Below are 13,760 nucleotides of genomic sequence, written 5' to 3' on the forward strand. Positions count from 1 at the left end.
TCCCTACATTTCTTTTTTTAATAAGTTTTTGCATTTCCCAAATGTCCTACAAAAAATTTATACTTAGGGGAAAAAAAGTAGATTAAAAATACACATTCACTGGTCAGCTCTTCAGCTGGCTTGGGGCTGGAGGCCTCCTTTCTGGCGCACCTTCTGTAGGATGCCGCAGAAGCTGTCAGCATTCTCAGCGTTCCCAACCAGGGGTCACTAAGAGATGCCTTCCCTTGTCAGCAGGCCCCCCGGGAGGCTCCTCACCAGTGCCGCCTTCTGCTGGCCAGCTGGGGTTCCTGAGGCACTGCTGGGAGCCTGCAGACCCTGCTCCCCAAGTCCTGGCTCCCGCCACTGCCCCTCCGGCCTGGCTGGTTGACAAACCCTTGGTCCACCTGAGAAGCCCAAGCATCCCCAAGCGGGTACCCTGTGGATTCTAGTCCTGTGCCCTCCCCTCCAACTAGGGGCTGCCCCCCCCCCCCCCCGCCACAAGCTGGGCTTCATCTTGGTCAGTCCTAATAAAAGTAAACAAAAAAGAGCCAACATAGCCTTTTTGTTTGTTTTGTTCTGATCACAAGTCAGTGTTCGGAAAACAGATGAATAGAAAAAGAAAACAGAACCCACTCACAATCCTCACGTGACTCATTGGAGCATGTGTGTGCATCCAGGCTCCCCAGCTGTGGGAGGACCCCTCTGGCTCACTGTCCTCACCCTGCGTGCTGCCTGACCACAGCCCTGGCCCTGGGCCCTCTGCCTTGCGGCCTCTCCCCATGGGTTCTCTGCCTTTTTTGTTGTTTGGGGAAGGGGGGGGCAGAGGGAAAGTGGGGGAGAGAATCTCAAGCAGACTCCATGCCCAGCGGACTCCACGTGAGATCGGGGCTCAATCTCACACCCCAAGATCATGACCTGAGCCGAAATCAAGAGTCAGACACCCAACTCTCTGACTTTTACCAACTCGTCTGTGTTCCCCACCCTCCCGGGAGCACTCTGGGCCGTGGACCTTCTGGTGCTGGATGAGGGCAGACAGCCGGCTGCAGGCCCTCCCACAGGCTCGGCACCTGTATGGCCTCTCACCGCTGTGCAGCCGGTAGTGCTCGTTCAGCGTGTAGCTCCTGCGGAAAGCCTTGCCACACTCCGTGCAGGCAAATGGCTTCTCCTTGGTGTGGGTCTTCTGGTGCAGAGTGAGGTTGGACTTCCGGCTGAAGGCTTTGCCACATTCCCTGCACTCGAAGGGCTTCTCGCCCGTATGCAGCCTCTGGTGCAAGAGGAGCAAGGAGTTGTGCTTGAAGAGCCTCTGGCATACGGAGCACTGGTACAGCTTGTCCCCTGCAGCAGACTTCTGCGCTGCGCCGAGCAGGGCATTCGGACAGCTGCTGTCGTCTCGGGGGCTCTCCCTGGCATGCAGCCTGTGGTGTTTGAGGAGCGAGGACCCACGGATGAAGCGCTGCCCACACTGCAGGCAGGTGTAAGGCCTCTCCCCGCTGTGGATGCGGCAGTGCTCATTGAGCGTGAACCTGCGGCAGAAGGCCTTCCCACACTCCCCGCACTCGTAGGGCTTCTCCCCCGTGTGGAACTTCTGGTGCTGCCGGAGCCGGGAGCTGCGGCCGAAGGCCTTCCCGCACTCCCCACACTCGTAGGGCTTCTCCCGAGTGTGGACTCGGTGGTGCGCGGTCAACTGTGTGCTCTGCCGGAAGGCCTTGCCACACTCGCTGCACTGGTAGGGCTTCTCCTCGGTGTGGATCAGCTGGTGTCTCAGGAGGATGGAGCTTTGCTTGAAGGCCTTGCCGCACTCAGTGCACTGGTAAGGCTTGGCGCCCGTGTGGATGACCTGGTGCCTGAGCAGCAGCGAGTTGTACTTAAACGCCTTGCCACAAGCACACCTGTACACTCTCTGCCCAACAGTGCCTGCACGACCCGAGGCTCGCTGTTTGTCCTCCAGGGCCCCCGAGGACGTGCCGAGTTCCCCACCAGGGCCGCCTGCCTGTGGGGGGAGGGGTACTTTATCTAACCCATCCTCAGGACTGCCATTCAGTTCAGTTAACTTGGGCCTCCCCACAGGGAGGCGGCCCCAAATCGTGCCCAATAGTCCTAACTGCTTAGAGGACACTCTCCTCAGAGGAGATTCCTTGATCCCAGCCTCCAACTTAGAATCTGGAAAAATGAACAAAGAATGAAAAAATGACCTAGCCTCTATACTCATAAAAGAAACTCCGTAATTTAAAACATAATCTTTAGATCAAAGAAGTAGGGAAGTTTGGGAACTTCTCCCAAGAATCTGTAAAACCAAGGTCCACATAAGAAAGAGGGCCCAGAGGAGGGTCTGAGGGAAGTGGGTTGAGGAGGGGAGCTCGTGAAAGGGGAGCGGCATCAGGAGAGAGGGAGGGCATGGGGCCTGGCCCACGGGACTGTGTGGGGAGCAGGCTTGACAGAAGAGTGGGGCCTGGGGGTGCTGCTAGCCATCGCACCCATCTCCCTCTGGGCGCTCGGCCATAGTTCACTCACTCGGAGGACATGCCAAGCATTCCCTGTGGACGGCACACCGCCTCCGCAGTCCCAAGCTGAGGCCCTGGCGCAGGAGCCGTGGGGAACTGGAAGAACCACAGCAGCTCAGGGGTCTTCCCTACGGGGTCCTCCACACCCACCCACAGCCCCCACAGATCTGGCCCGACACCTCAGAGAACCAGGAGGACATTCACGCACTTGGGTCTCTTGCACAAGTTAGTCCTGGTTTGGCCTTGGGTCACAAGCAAGGTGTTTCACAGGAAATCTGGCCCTGCTGTGAGGAGCTCAAAGTACAGCCCTCCTGGTGCCCAAGCACGGAGGGGGGGAGGGGGAGACGGACACGACACATGAGAAGTTGTACAAAGGCCAGGCCTCTCTGTGCCCTGCGCTTACCTGGGCAGCGGCTGGCTACGGACCCTCGCTCCTCAGTCACCTGCAGAATCAAAGCCCCCGGCTCCTCCCCTTGCTCCAAGAGGGAGATCAGTGCTGGTTTGGCAACAAGAAAGCCTATGTGCAAGGAGGAGAGCGACGCGTGTCAGGGGGCAGAAGGAAGGAAAGATGCCTGGCTGTGGGGCCTGAAACACCTACTTCCCTAGGAGCGGGGCAGCTGCGTGGCCATGGAGAGATGGGGGCCCTCCAGCTTCCCTTACAAACATGCTGGACTCTGAATTTGGAAAAGAACCAACTCCCCCAAGAGGCCAGTGGAAGAGGCAGGTTTGCCACTGAGCTCAACCCTGGGACGGCTGGGGAAGCCTCACCCAGCGAGGCCACGTGCCCGTAGTTCTCCAGCATCACGTCCCTGTACAGTGCCCGCTGGTCGGGGGCCAGGCAACTCCACTCTATCCTTGTGAAGTACACGGCCACATCCTCAAACACCACGGCCTCCTGCAACCACAAACCCTGCTGTCTGGGGCTGTCTGGACAGGAGATGCAGAGATGTCAGGGATATTCAGGGTACCTGTTCGCTTCTGGGGGTCAAGGCCTCTGCCCGTGTGGTCACTGCTACATCCCCAAGGCCTGGCACAAAGGGAACACCTCGACATTCCCCAAGGAAACTTGGGCAGTCCCACTGCCACAAAGCTGTGGGAGGGGGAGGGGTTTCAACCATGGCCTCATACCTCTCCACAGCCTACAGGGGTCTAGGGAGGAGGCACCCTTGAGATGCTGCCGGTCGAGTAACATCTACACTGGTAGGGAGCGTTCCTGTTCTTTGGTTCTCTGATCTCAGGAGAGAACCCAAAGGCTGTGTGGATGAAGAAGGGCTGGTCATTCACGCCAGAACAGAAGTAGATACTGGGGAGGGACAGGGACCCTGGCCTCGCTGGCTGCCCCTGGAGGCTCTAGGGCTGCAGGAGATCCCGGGCAGCCCGCTTCTGCCCAAAGCCTCAGGAAGGAGCACATAGAGCACTGTGAAGTTTCAAAGAGGGAGGCGGTGGCCCGTTGGCTCACAGACTCCATCCTGTGACCCACCTGCAGGAGTGGGAGCTACATGAGTGGGCCTGGGGCCTGCTGGGAAAGTGCTCAGGGCTGAAAAGCTGAGGGCTGGGGATGAAGGCAGCCAAGAGGCTCAAACAGGGGCACTCACCTGGAGTGTGGGCGTCGCAAGTGGCACCGCCATTCCAGGGTCCCCGTCAGGGGAAGAGCAGGTGCTGGGGACAGTGAGTATTGAGTGGAAGGAGCCCAGACCTAAGTTCCATCCACCCCTGTCCCTGTCCCCCAGGACCACCCAGATACAGAAGAGACAGGAAAAGGTGAGACATGGGGCAAGCCTACCCCGTCAGCCCAGAGGATCCCCTCACGGCCCAGGAAGCCACACCCTGAGACCTGCTCACCCACACGCCTCCACCCCTCACTGCTAATTTTCCCAGGGATATCTTCCTGGACCATCCTATATAAAATGCCACCCCCACCCCAGAATTCCTTCCGTACCCTCGTTCCCTGTTGTATTTCTCTCCACGGCACCTGTGCTGACATAACAGTCGACTTACTTGCTTCTTATCCGCCTTCCTCCATGAGGAAAGACCTGTAGTCTGGTCACTCAGGCTGTACCCCCAGAGCCTGGGGGAGGGCCCGACGCACAGCAGGTGCTCAGCAGGGGTCTGTGGAACAAACACAGGAGCGGTTCCATGACGGCGTGTGAGTGTGCCACCAGGAAGACGGTGCTGTGGATCATCAGAGAGCCTTCTTGCTGCGTCACCTCGTGAAACAAGCAGCCTGTAAACAGAAAGACAAGTCTGGCCGCACGTACCCCAGCACCGCAGCCTTAGTTTCCTTGTGGCTGACTCTTCCTTCTTTCCGTTTTTCTGATTTCTCCAAGGCTTACTGCTTATTCAGAAACGTGTGTTGCAATTGGAGAAAGGTTGTTTAAAGAACAAAAATCACGATTCTGTCCACAGAGTAGGCCCTGGTCTCCAGGTCTCTTCCTCAGTGGAAACCCGCACTCTTGTCGTCGGGCGGGGGTCTCTGGGGCATCCTCTCCTGTGGGGATGGAGCCTCGGAAACAGCTGCCACTTTGTAAAGCAACGTCGTCTCAGGCATCAGCTGACAGAAGTCCTGTAGTTATGATGCGCCGCCGCCGGCAGGAGAACCTTGGAACCTGCGGGAGCCTAACGGGCTGCACCCGACGATCTGAGAGGCCCCCGGGGGGGGGGGGGTGCAAATGCAAAGAGCAGACCCCCGGCGGGCGGGCGGACGGCGGACAGCCTGTGGGCAGGACCCGCCTGGCGTAGCTGGCAAGGCCCGGCCTCCGCTCCTCAGGGCGCTCTCCGCTATGCCCCGGGCGCTGCCTACAGGGGGAAGATCGTGGTCCCACCGCTGGACCCCGGGAGTGAGTCTAACCAGAGAAAACCAGCGCGGGGTTGGAACAAGTGGAGGAGGGGTCGCGGCTGAGAGAACCGGGTCGTGCCGGCGTCGGCGCTAACGGGCGCCTGAGGGCCGTGGGGCCAGCGCCCAGCCCGTCGCCCCAAACGCGCTCGCGACGCGCAGGGCCGCGGCCCCCGAAGCCGGCCGCGGCCCCCTCCGCACCTGCCTTCGCCCGCACGGCGAGCGGGGTCTCCGGGCCCGGGGCTCAGGCGCGCGCCCCCACGAGCCTCTCGCTCGCTCTCTTCAAGGCCCCGCAGTGGCCGCCGCCTGTGGCCTCGCTCGTCCGTTCCGCCGTCACACGCGCGTCTCTCCTCTGCCCGGCGAAGCGGCCGAGCGGGGCCCCGGGACACGACAGGCCGGGCGCCACCGGCGACACAACCGGAGGACGAGCGCGCGGGGGTGGCGGCCGCCGCCTCCTCACCCCGCCCCGGCCAGCGGCGCGGGGGCGCCCGCCTTAGGCTTCCGGCCCGGCCCCGGAAGTGGGCCGCTCTAGGAGCTCGGAGGACCGCGCCTCGGGGGCGCCCGCCGGCTCCCGGGGCTGATCGCGCGCGGCCCGCGGGCGCCCGGAGGTCGGAGGGCGGGGCCGCCGCGGGGGCGGGGCCCGGCGGGGCCGCGGGCGGAGTCACGTGCGGGGCCGGGGAGAGGGGGCGTCGCTGCCGGCGGCCCGCTTCCGAGGCAGCGCCCTCTCTCTTGTAGCTTTTTATTTAAGTCCCTGAAATCACAGCCAGTTGCGCCGGCCGCGGAGAGACGCCCCGGGGAGCCTTCACCCCCTTCACCCACACTTGAAGTAGCTCCTCCACCAGCGTGACTTTCAAACTTCTGAGACTCCCAGTAAAAAAGGCTTCACGGTGTGACCCATCTCTCGCGCAGATCTGTTGATGCAGAAATGCTCACACGTCTTAATTTTGAAAAATTTTGACAAAACGTTTTACTCATGATATCCAATGAAATCTCAATTGTTTTTCTTTAAATGTTTTCTCGTGGGCAGTCCCGGTGGCGCAGCGGTTTAGCGCCGCCTGCAGCCCAGGGCGTGATCCTGGAGACTCTGGATCGAGTCCCATGTCAGGCTCCTTGTGTGGAGCCTGCTTCTCCCTCTGCCTGTGTCTCTGCCTCTCTCTCTTTGTCTCTATAAATGAATGAATAAATAAAATCTTTAAAATAAAAAAAAATGTTTTCTCATTTAAGAAAAATGCAAAAGCAGGACCACCCCTTGCTGCGGAGGGAGGGGACGGTAACGCAACAGCCGAAATCTATGAGGCAGCAGAAGAGGTCTCGCATGAACCGAACCGTGTGGTCTGAAAATTGGGCATCACATTTAATTTTTTTTTTTATTTATTTATGATAGTCACAGAGAGAGAGAGAGAGAGGCAGAGACATAGGCAGAGGGAGAAGCAGGCTCCATGCACTGGGAGCCCGATGTGGGATTCGATCCCGGGTCTCCAGGATCGCGCCCTGGGCCAAAGGCAAGCGCCAAACCACTGCGCCACCCAGGGATCCCTGGGCATCACATTTAGACACAGGCAACAATGCTTGGAAACTAAATAGCAACCTACTGAGTAGTCACGGGAGAAAGAATCATAAAAGGTGCTGTAACAGGTGCAATTGAGAGAATGAAGACCCTGTAGGACACTCACAGGAAAACTGACATACAGAGAGATCAAGGTTAATACAAGGGTACAGGTGGACCTTGGGGGTACCGCCACTGCAATAAAGCCAATATGGCAATAAGACAAATTAAGTGAATTTTTAGGTGGCCCGGCACATACAAAAGTTAAGTTTGAAGGGGCACCTAACTCCGGAGGCTCAGAGGCTAAACCTCTGCCTTGGCCCAGGGCGTGACCCCGGGTCTCGATCAAGTCCATCCCCCCCCCCCCCCCCCCCCCCCCGGGGCTCCCCATAGGGAGCCTGCTTCTCCCTCTGCCTGGGTCTCTGCCTCTCTCTCTGGGTCTCTCATGAATAAATAAATAAAATCTTTAGAAAATAAAATAATAAGAAAAAAGAGAGGCGCCTGGGTGGCTCAGTCAGGTAAGCAGCTGACTTGATTTCTACTCAGGTTGTGATCTCAGGGTCCAAGATCCAGGGCATGGAGCCTGCTTAAGGCTCTCAAAAACAAAAAGGGATCCATTGGGGAGCTTGGGAGGCACAGCGAGCTCTGCATCCAACTCTTGGTTTCAGCTCAGGCGGTGAGCCCAGGGTTGTGGACTCAAGCCCCCTCAGCACCCAGTAGGCTTCAGACTCTCTCTTTTACTGCCCCGCCCCATGTACTACTCTTTCTTTAAAAAAAAAAAAAAAAAAAAAAAAAAAAAAAAAGGGCAGCCCCAGTGGTGCAGTGGTTTAGTGCTGCCTGCAGCCCAGGGCCTGATCCTGGAGACCCAGGATCGAGTCCCACATCGGGCTCCCTGCGTGGAGCCTGCTTCTCCCTCTGCCTTTGTCTCTGCCTCTGTGTCTCTCATTAATAAATAAATAAAATCTTTAAATAAAGAACTTTTTAAATTTTTTTATTATTATTTATTTATGTAGTCATACAGAGAGAGAGAGAGAGAGAGAGAGAGGCAGAGACACTGGCAGAGGGAGAAGCAGGCTCCATGCACTGGGAGCCCGACGTGGGATTCGATCCCGCTCTCCAGGATGGCGCCCTGGGCCAAAGGCAGGCGCCAAACCGCTGTGCCACCCAGGGAGCCCTAAAGAACTTTTTTAAAAAATTTATGTTTATGCGGCAGTCTATTAAGTATACAATAGCATTATGTCTAAAAAAGCAAAATACATACTTTAATTTTAAAATATTTTATTGCTAAAAAAAATAAAAAATAAAATATTTTATTGCTAAAAGATGCTAACCATCATCTGAGGTTTCAGCAAGTTCTATTACTGATCACTGATCACCATGACAAATAATAATGAAAAAGTTTTAAGTATTTTAAGAATGACCAAAATGTAGGGGCGCCAGGTGGCTTTGTGGCTTGGGTGTCTGCATTCAGCTTGGGTCATGATCTCAGGGTCCCAGAATCCAGCCCCGTATCAAGCTCTCTACTCAGTCTTACTTCTCCTTCTGCCTCTGCCGCTGCCCCTGCCGCTGCGTGCTCTCTCTCTCAAATAAATTAAAAAAGTTTTTGAGACTTTATTTATTTGACCGTAAGAGAGAGCAAAGCAGGGGGACGGGCAGAGGGAGGAGAAGCAGACTCCCCTGCTGAGCAGGGACCCCACTTGGGACTCGATCCCAGGACCTCAGGTCATGTTCTGAGCCGAAGGCAGATGCTTAACAGGCTGTGTCATCCAAGCTCCCCAAATTTTTAAAAATCTTAAGAAAAATGAATTATCAAAATGTGACAGATGCAAGTGAGCAAATGCTATTGGAAATAGGTCAGCAATAGACTTGCTCACTAGGGTCGCCACGAGCTTTTAACCTCTTCTCCCTCTGCCTGGGTCTCTGCCTCTCTCTCTGGGTCTCTCATGAATAAATAAATAAAATCTTTAGAAAATAAAATAATAAGAAAAAAGAGAGAATATATAAAAAATGCTGGGCAGCCCTGGTGGCTCAGCAGTTTAGGGCTGCCTTTGGCCCAGGGTGTGATCCTGGAGACCCGGGATCAAGTCCGACGTCAGGCTCCCTGCATGGAGCCTGCTTCTCCCTTTGCCTGTGTTGTGTCTCTGCCTCTCTGTGTGTGTGTCTCATGAATAAATAAATAAAATCTTTAAATATATATATATATAAAACACAGTATCTGCAAAGTGCAATAAAACAAGATATGCCTGTTTACATATACATGTAACTTTTCAGCACATATATTCAGCTACTAAAAGCACTCATGAAAGAAGTGGGGTTTTTTTCACTTAAAATTTTTTAGGTTTGTCTCAACATGTATACTTTCTTTGATTTTTGTTTTGTTTTGGATATTTATATATAAGAATTTCCCTTTATCCCAATTTTACCCCAGGTATTAGCTGGGCTCCCCTTTTCTGCTTAGAGATACAGATTTGGACAGCACCCCTCCCACAGCTTCTGGATATTCTAGGAATTTTTTACCGCTTTTAATGGACACTTAAAAAAAACAAAACACAATAAACAAACAAACAAACAAAAAAACCAGGGCAGGCCCAGTGGCTCAGTGGTTTAGCGCCACCTTCAGCCCAGGGCGTGATCCTGGGGTCCCGGGATCTAGTCCCACATCAGCTCCCTGCATGGAGCCTGCTTCTGTCTCTGCTTCTGTCTCCCTCTCTCTGTGTCTCTCATGAATAAATAAAATCCTAAAAAAAAAAACATCATTTTTTAAAAGGGTTATTTATTTATTCATGAGACACACAAAGAGAGAAGGGCAGAGGGAGAAGCAGGCTCCATGCAGGGAGCCTGACATGGGACTCCATCCCAGGACTCCAGGATCACATCCTGGGCTGAATGCGGTGCTAAACCGCTGGGCCACTGGGGCTGCCCACACCATCATTTTATTATTTATTTATTTATTTATTTATTTATTTATTTATTTATTTAGATTTTTATTTATTTATTCACAGAGACATAGCTAGAGAGAGAGAGAGGCAGAGACACAGGCAGAGGGAGAAGCAGGCACCATGCAGGGAGCCTGATGCGGGACTCGATCCCGGTTCTCCAGGATCACGCCCCGGGCTGCAGGCAGCGCTAAACCGCTGCGCCACCCAGGGATCCCTCACACCATCATTTTAAAACGTAGAATACCTAGAAAGGAATTACAAATCCCTTCAGGATCCTCCGTGATGAACTTTCACACCCTAAATAGCGTAGCACCCATGTCAACAAGCTGATTTTCCCCAGGGCCCTCAAAGCCTTGCGGGGCCCTCAGATGTCGCGCGCGTTGGGGGCGACAACCGTCCAGGGATGAGGGCAAGGGAATGAGGAAAAGAAAGACATGGACAGAATGGGAGCAGGAGGGACATATGGCCGGATTCAGCCACAATGTCAACTTTATTTGTATTATTCACTCTTTTATAAAGCAGGGTTGTATAACAAGCAGGATATTTTAAGCTTAGTTCTCCAGACATGTCCTTTCACAATAGATAGCAATAGCATATGTCCTTTTTTTTTTAAAATTTTTTTTAATTTTTATTTATTTATGATAGTCACAGAGAGATAGAGAGGCAGAGACACAGGCAGAGGGAGAAGCAGGCTCCATGCACCCAGAGCCCGACCTGGGATTCGATCTCCAGGATCGCGCCCTGGGCCAAAGGCAGGCGCCAAACCGCTGCGCCACCCAGGGATCCCAGCATATGTCCTTGAATAGATAGCAATAGCATACGTCCTTGAGCCACAAGCCTTTAACAACAAGGGTGGGACAGGTGGGCCACGGTTGGAAGAGTCAACAGAGAGCCATTGCTCGATCCATTAACCTCTTCCTGGCACGTGGTCCCCAACACTCAGACCACCTTTCCTATTGGTGCCCAACGGTAGCCGCTCTGACTGCCTCAGCCCTTGTGACTTCTGCAGGCGCACTTCGTGTCCTCGGTGTATTTACTGACTGAACTCACAATAACCTGATGAAAGATGGAGGTATTGTTCCCATATAAAAGATGAGAAAAGAAAAGAAAAAAACAAACAAACAAACAAAAAAAACAGAAAAAAAAAAAAGATGAGAAAAGAATTGTGTTCTGTTAAGGGCAACTGATGCTGGGGGTGGGAAGTCAAGTAGAACAAGACAAAAGAGGGTCACGGGTACACATGTTTATACTATATTATTCCTGGGATCCCCGGCTGGCTCAGCGGTTTAGCGCCTGCCTTCAGCCCAGGTCGTGATCCTGGAGTCCTGGGACTGAGTCCCACATCGGGCTCCCTGCAGGGAGCCTGCTTCTCCCTCTGCCTGTGTCTCTGCCTCTCTCTGTGTGTCTCTCATGAATAAATACATAAAATCTTAAAAACAAAAAAAAATTATTCTTGTGTGTACATAACAAGAGACACAGAAAAAAAAAGGCTAGAAAAAAAAAAAGCTCTATGTCTAACGTGGGCTTGAACTCATGACCCTGAGATTGAGTTGCATGTTCTACTGAGCTAGCCAACCCCTCCCTTAAATAAACATTTAAAAAACAGCTTAAAAAAAAAAAAAGATTTTATTTTTGAAGGTGGCGCTAAACCTCTGAGCCACCCTAAAAAACAGCTTTAAAGGAAATATTTTTCTTTCCTTTTTTTTTTTTTTTTTGAGAAAGCATGGGGGGGGGGCATTGCAGAGGGAATGAATCTTTTTTTTTTTTAATTTTATTTATTTGATAGAGCACAGGTAGGCAGAGAGGCAGGGAGAGGCAGAGGGAGCAGCAGACACCCTGCTGAGCAGAGAGCCCAATGTGGGACTTGATCATGGGACTCTGGGATCATTGCCTGAGCTGAAGGCAGACGCTTAGTCCACTGAGCCACTCAGGCACCTTTTTTTTTTTTTTTTTTAAGATTTGTTTAGAGAAAGAGAGCATGAGTGGGAGGGGCAGAAGGAGAAGAGAGAATCTCAAGCTGACTCGGTGCTGAATGCAGAGCCTGACATGGGACTCAATCTCATGACCCCAAGATACAACCTAAGCCGAAATCAAGAGTCAAATGCTTAACTGACTGAGCCATCCAGGTGCCCAGGAAATAATTTCTAAGAATAAAGTTTGAATTGCTGGGCAGACATAATCTTGGATGCTAAGAGAAGGGTGCCCCACTCATCAGCAGAAGCAAAAGGTACCTTGTGGGGAGGGCCTCATCTGGTGGCAGAGGCAGATGGGTCCCTCTTGAAGGACTTAGAACCCTATGTCCTGTGTGGCTGTCCCTAGAGGCCCCCATCTCCAGGGGACCCAGATTTATGGCATCCCTGCTGTGTGCCAGACTTGATGGCCCCTTACATGGAAGTTGACCTTCAGGCTAGTGAGATGGAGCCAAATCTGTGGTCTCTGGGCTTTGAAGGTTGGGGGGACACCAGCCAGGACCCCCATCTCTGCAAGGAGACATACACGGAGCATGAGGCAGGAGCACAATCCACATCAGGCAGGTGTCTGCACCTCCGAGAGCCCCAGCATTGGCGGCCCTCCCTTAAGTCCATGCCCGCCATCTCCAGGTAGGCCTTCAGGAAAGGCCCGAGCAAGCAAGCCTCCCGGAGCAGCGCTTCTTGAGGCTTCCCTGGTCCCAGCTGTGAGACATTCCTTGGAAATCTTGGGCGGCTCTGCTGACCATTTCACCTCAGACTGTGGCACCGACTGATGTAGGAAAAATAGAGCTCAAAGCTGACAGCCAAGAAAGAATTTTTGAGACATCTTTGGTGCAAAAAAGGGGTTTTATTAAAGCAGGGGGACAGGACCCAAGGGCAGGAATGGCTGCACTGGGGTCACAAGGAGTGGCCTATTACAGGCTTTCAAATTGGGAAGGGGTTAGGGAGAGCCTAAGTCTCTAAGAAATTTGGAAGCAAGGTTTCCAGGATCCTGAGGGGGCTGGCTATTGTCAGGAGAAGCTCTTTTATTACTGTTTCATTAAACTTGAGTCCTGAGACCTTTCAGATGTCTATCTGCGGGCCACGTGCCTGGGGATGATCGCCAACATGTATCTTGGGGGGTAGAGATAAAGGAATTTCTATGTTCAAGTAGACTCACAGGGTCCTGGGGGCCGGGCTAGAATTGCTTGTTGCCCTCAGCACAGTGCTAACGCCGAGGCGGCTGAGCTCCTCGGAGAAATCACTCTGTTTTAAGGATTTGTCAGTGGGCTGTAAATAGTAATTCAATAACTTTTCTTCTGCCTTTGACTCCTACATCACTGACCAATGGCAAGGCTCTGAACACAAGTCCTGCAGTGGACCTGGTTAGCCACCTTCTGGCTGCATCCAGCTCTAGGAGAGGGAGAGTAGGGGGTCCTGCCCCACCATACTCCATCCCAGAGACCCGTGGGACCTTCTCGGGGACCTCACAGCCTGACTGTCCAGATACTGTCTGCACCCCCACGCCCTCTTCCTCTGCCTTTCTGTTCCTCTGAGCCTAGCTCAGGCTGACCTCAAAACCCTTCATTTTGGGGCAGCTCTGGTGGCTCAGCGGTTTGGTGCCGCCTTCGGTCCAGGGCCTGATCCTGAAGACCTGGGATCGAGTCCCATGTCGGGCTCCCTGCATGGAGCCTGCTTCTCCCTCTCTCTGTGTCTCTGCCTCTCTCTCTCACTCTGTGTCTCTCATGAATAAATAAATAAAATCTTGAAAAAAAAAAAAACCCTCTATTTTGCCCGGGGGGAGGCTCAGGTGCCCCTTACCCCCGGCCCTGCCGGCTGTGCTGCCTCCTGACCCCCCCCCCCACCTCTGCAAACCCCTCTGTTGCCTCTCTTGGGGCCTCACGAGTCCCCTCTGCTCCTCTGTAGCTTCAACATGAAGCCACACGGCCCCCCTTCTTACCGTCCCACGATGTCATTCTCGTCACCACCCCTCCAAGGCCTACCTGACCAGGC

At 53.6% G+C, this 13,760-nt stretch overlaps 1 protein-coding gene across 4 annotated transcripts; it reads right to left on the reverse strand.

Moving 5' to 3' along the window:
* ZNF517 (zinc finger protein 517) lies at positions 1-5,791 on the reverse strand. 4 transcript variants are annotated; one of them, XM_072745929.1, is made up of 6 exons: positions 5,515-5,791; positions 4,479-4,704; positions 4,076-4,139; positions 3,249-3,375; positions 2,884-2,997; positions 1-2,139 (listed from the first exon to the last, which is right to left on the reverse strand). In XM_072745929.1, exons 3-6 carry the CDS (start codon positions 4,106-4,108, stop codon positions 875-877), a joined length of 1,539 nt encoding a protein of 512 aa, XP_072602030.1. In that variant the 5' UTR covers positions 4,109-4,139; positions 4,479-4,704; positions 5,515-5,791; the 3' UTR covers positions 1-874. The 4 variants fall into 4 exon arrangements, with proteins under 4 accessions (XP_072602030.1, XP_072602031.1, XP_025843383.2 ...); XM_072745930.1 differs by lacking the exon at positions 5,515-5,791 and adding an exon at positions 4,739-5,076 and having other exon boundaries at positions 4,479-4,589; XM_025987598.2 differs by lacking the exon at positions 5,515-5,791 and having other exon boundaries at positions 4,479-5,417.
* Positions 5,792-13,760: the final 7,969 nt, after the last annotated feature.

The sequence above is a fragment of the Vulpes vulpes genome, unplaced genomic scaffold (assembly GCF_048418805.1).
Source record: "Vulpes vulpes isolate BD-2025 unplaced genomic scaffold, VulVul3 u000000671, whole genome shotgun sequence".
NCBI lineage: Eukaryota > Metazoa > Chordata > Mammalia > Carnivora > Canidae > Vulpes > Vulpes vulpes.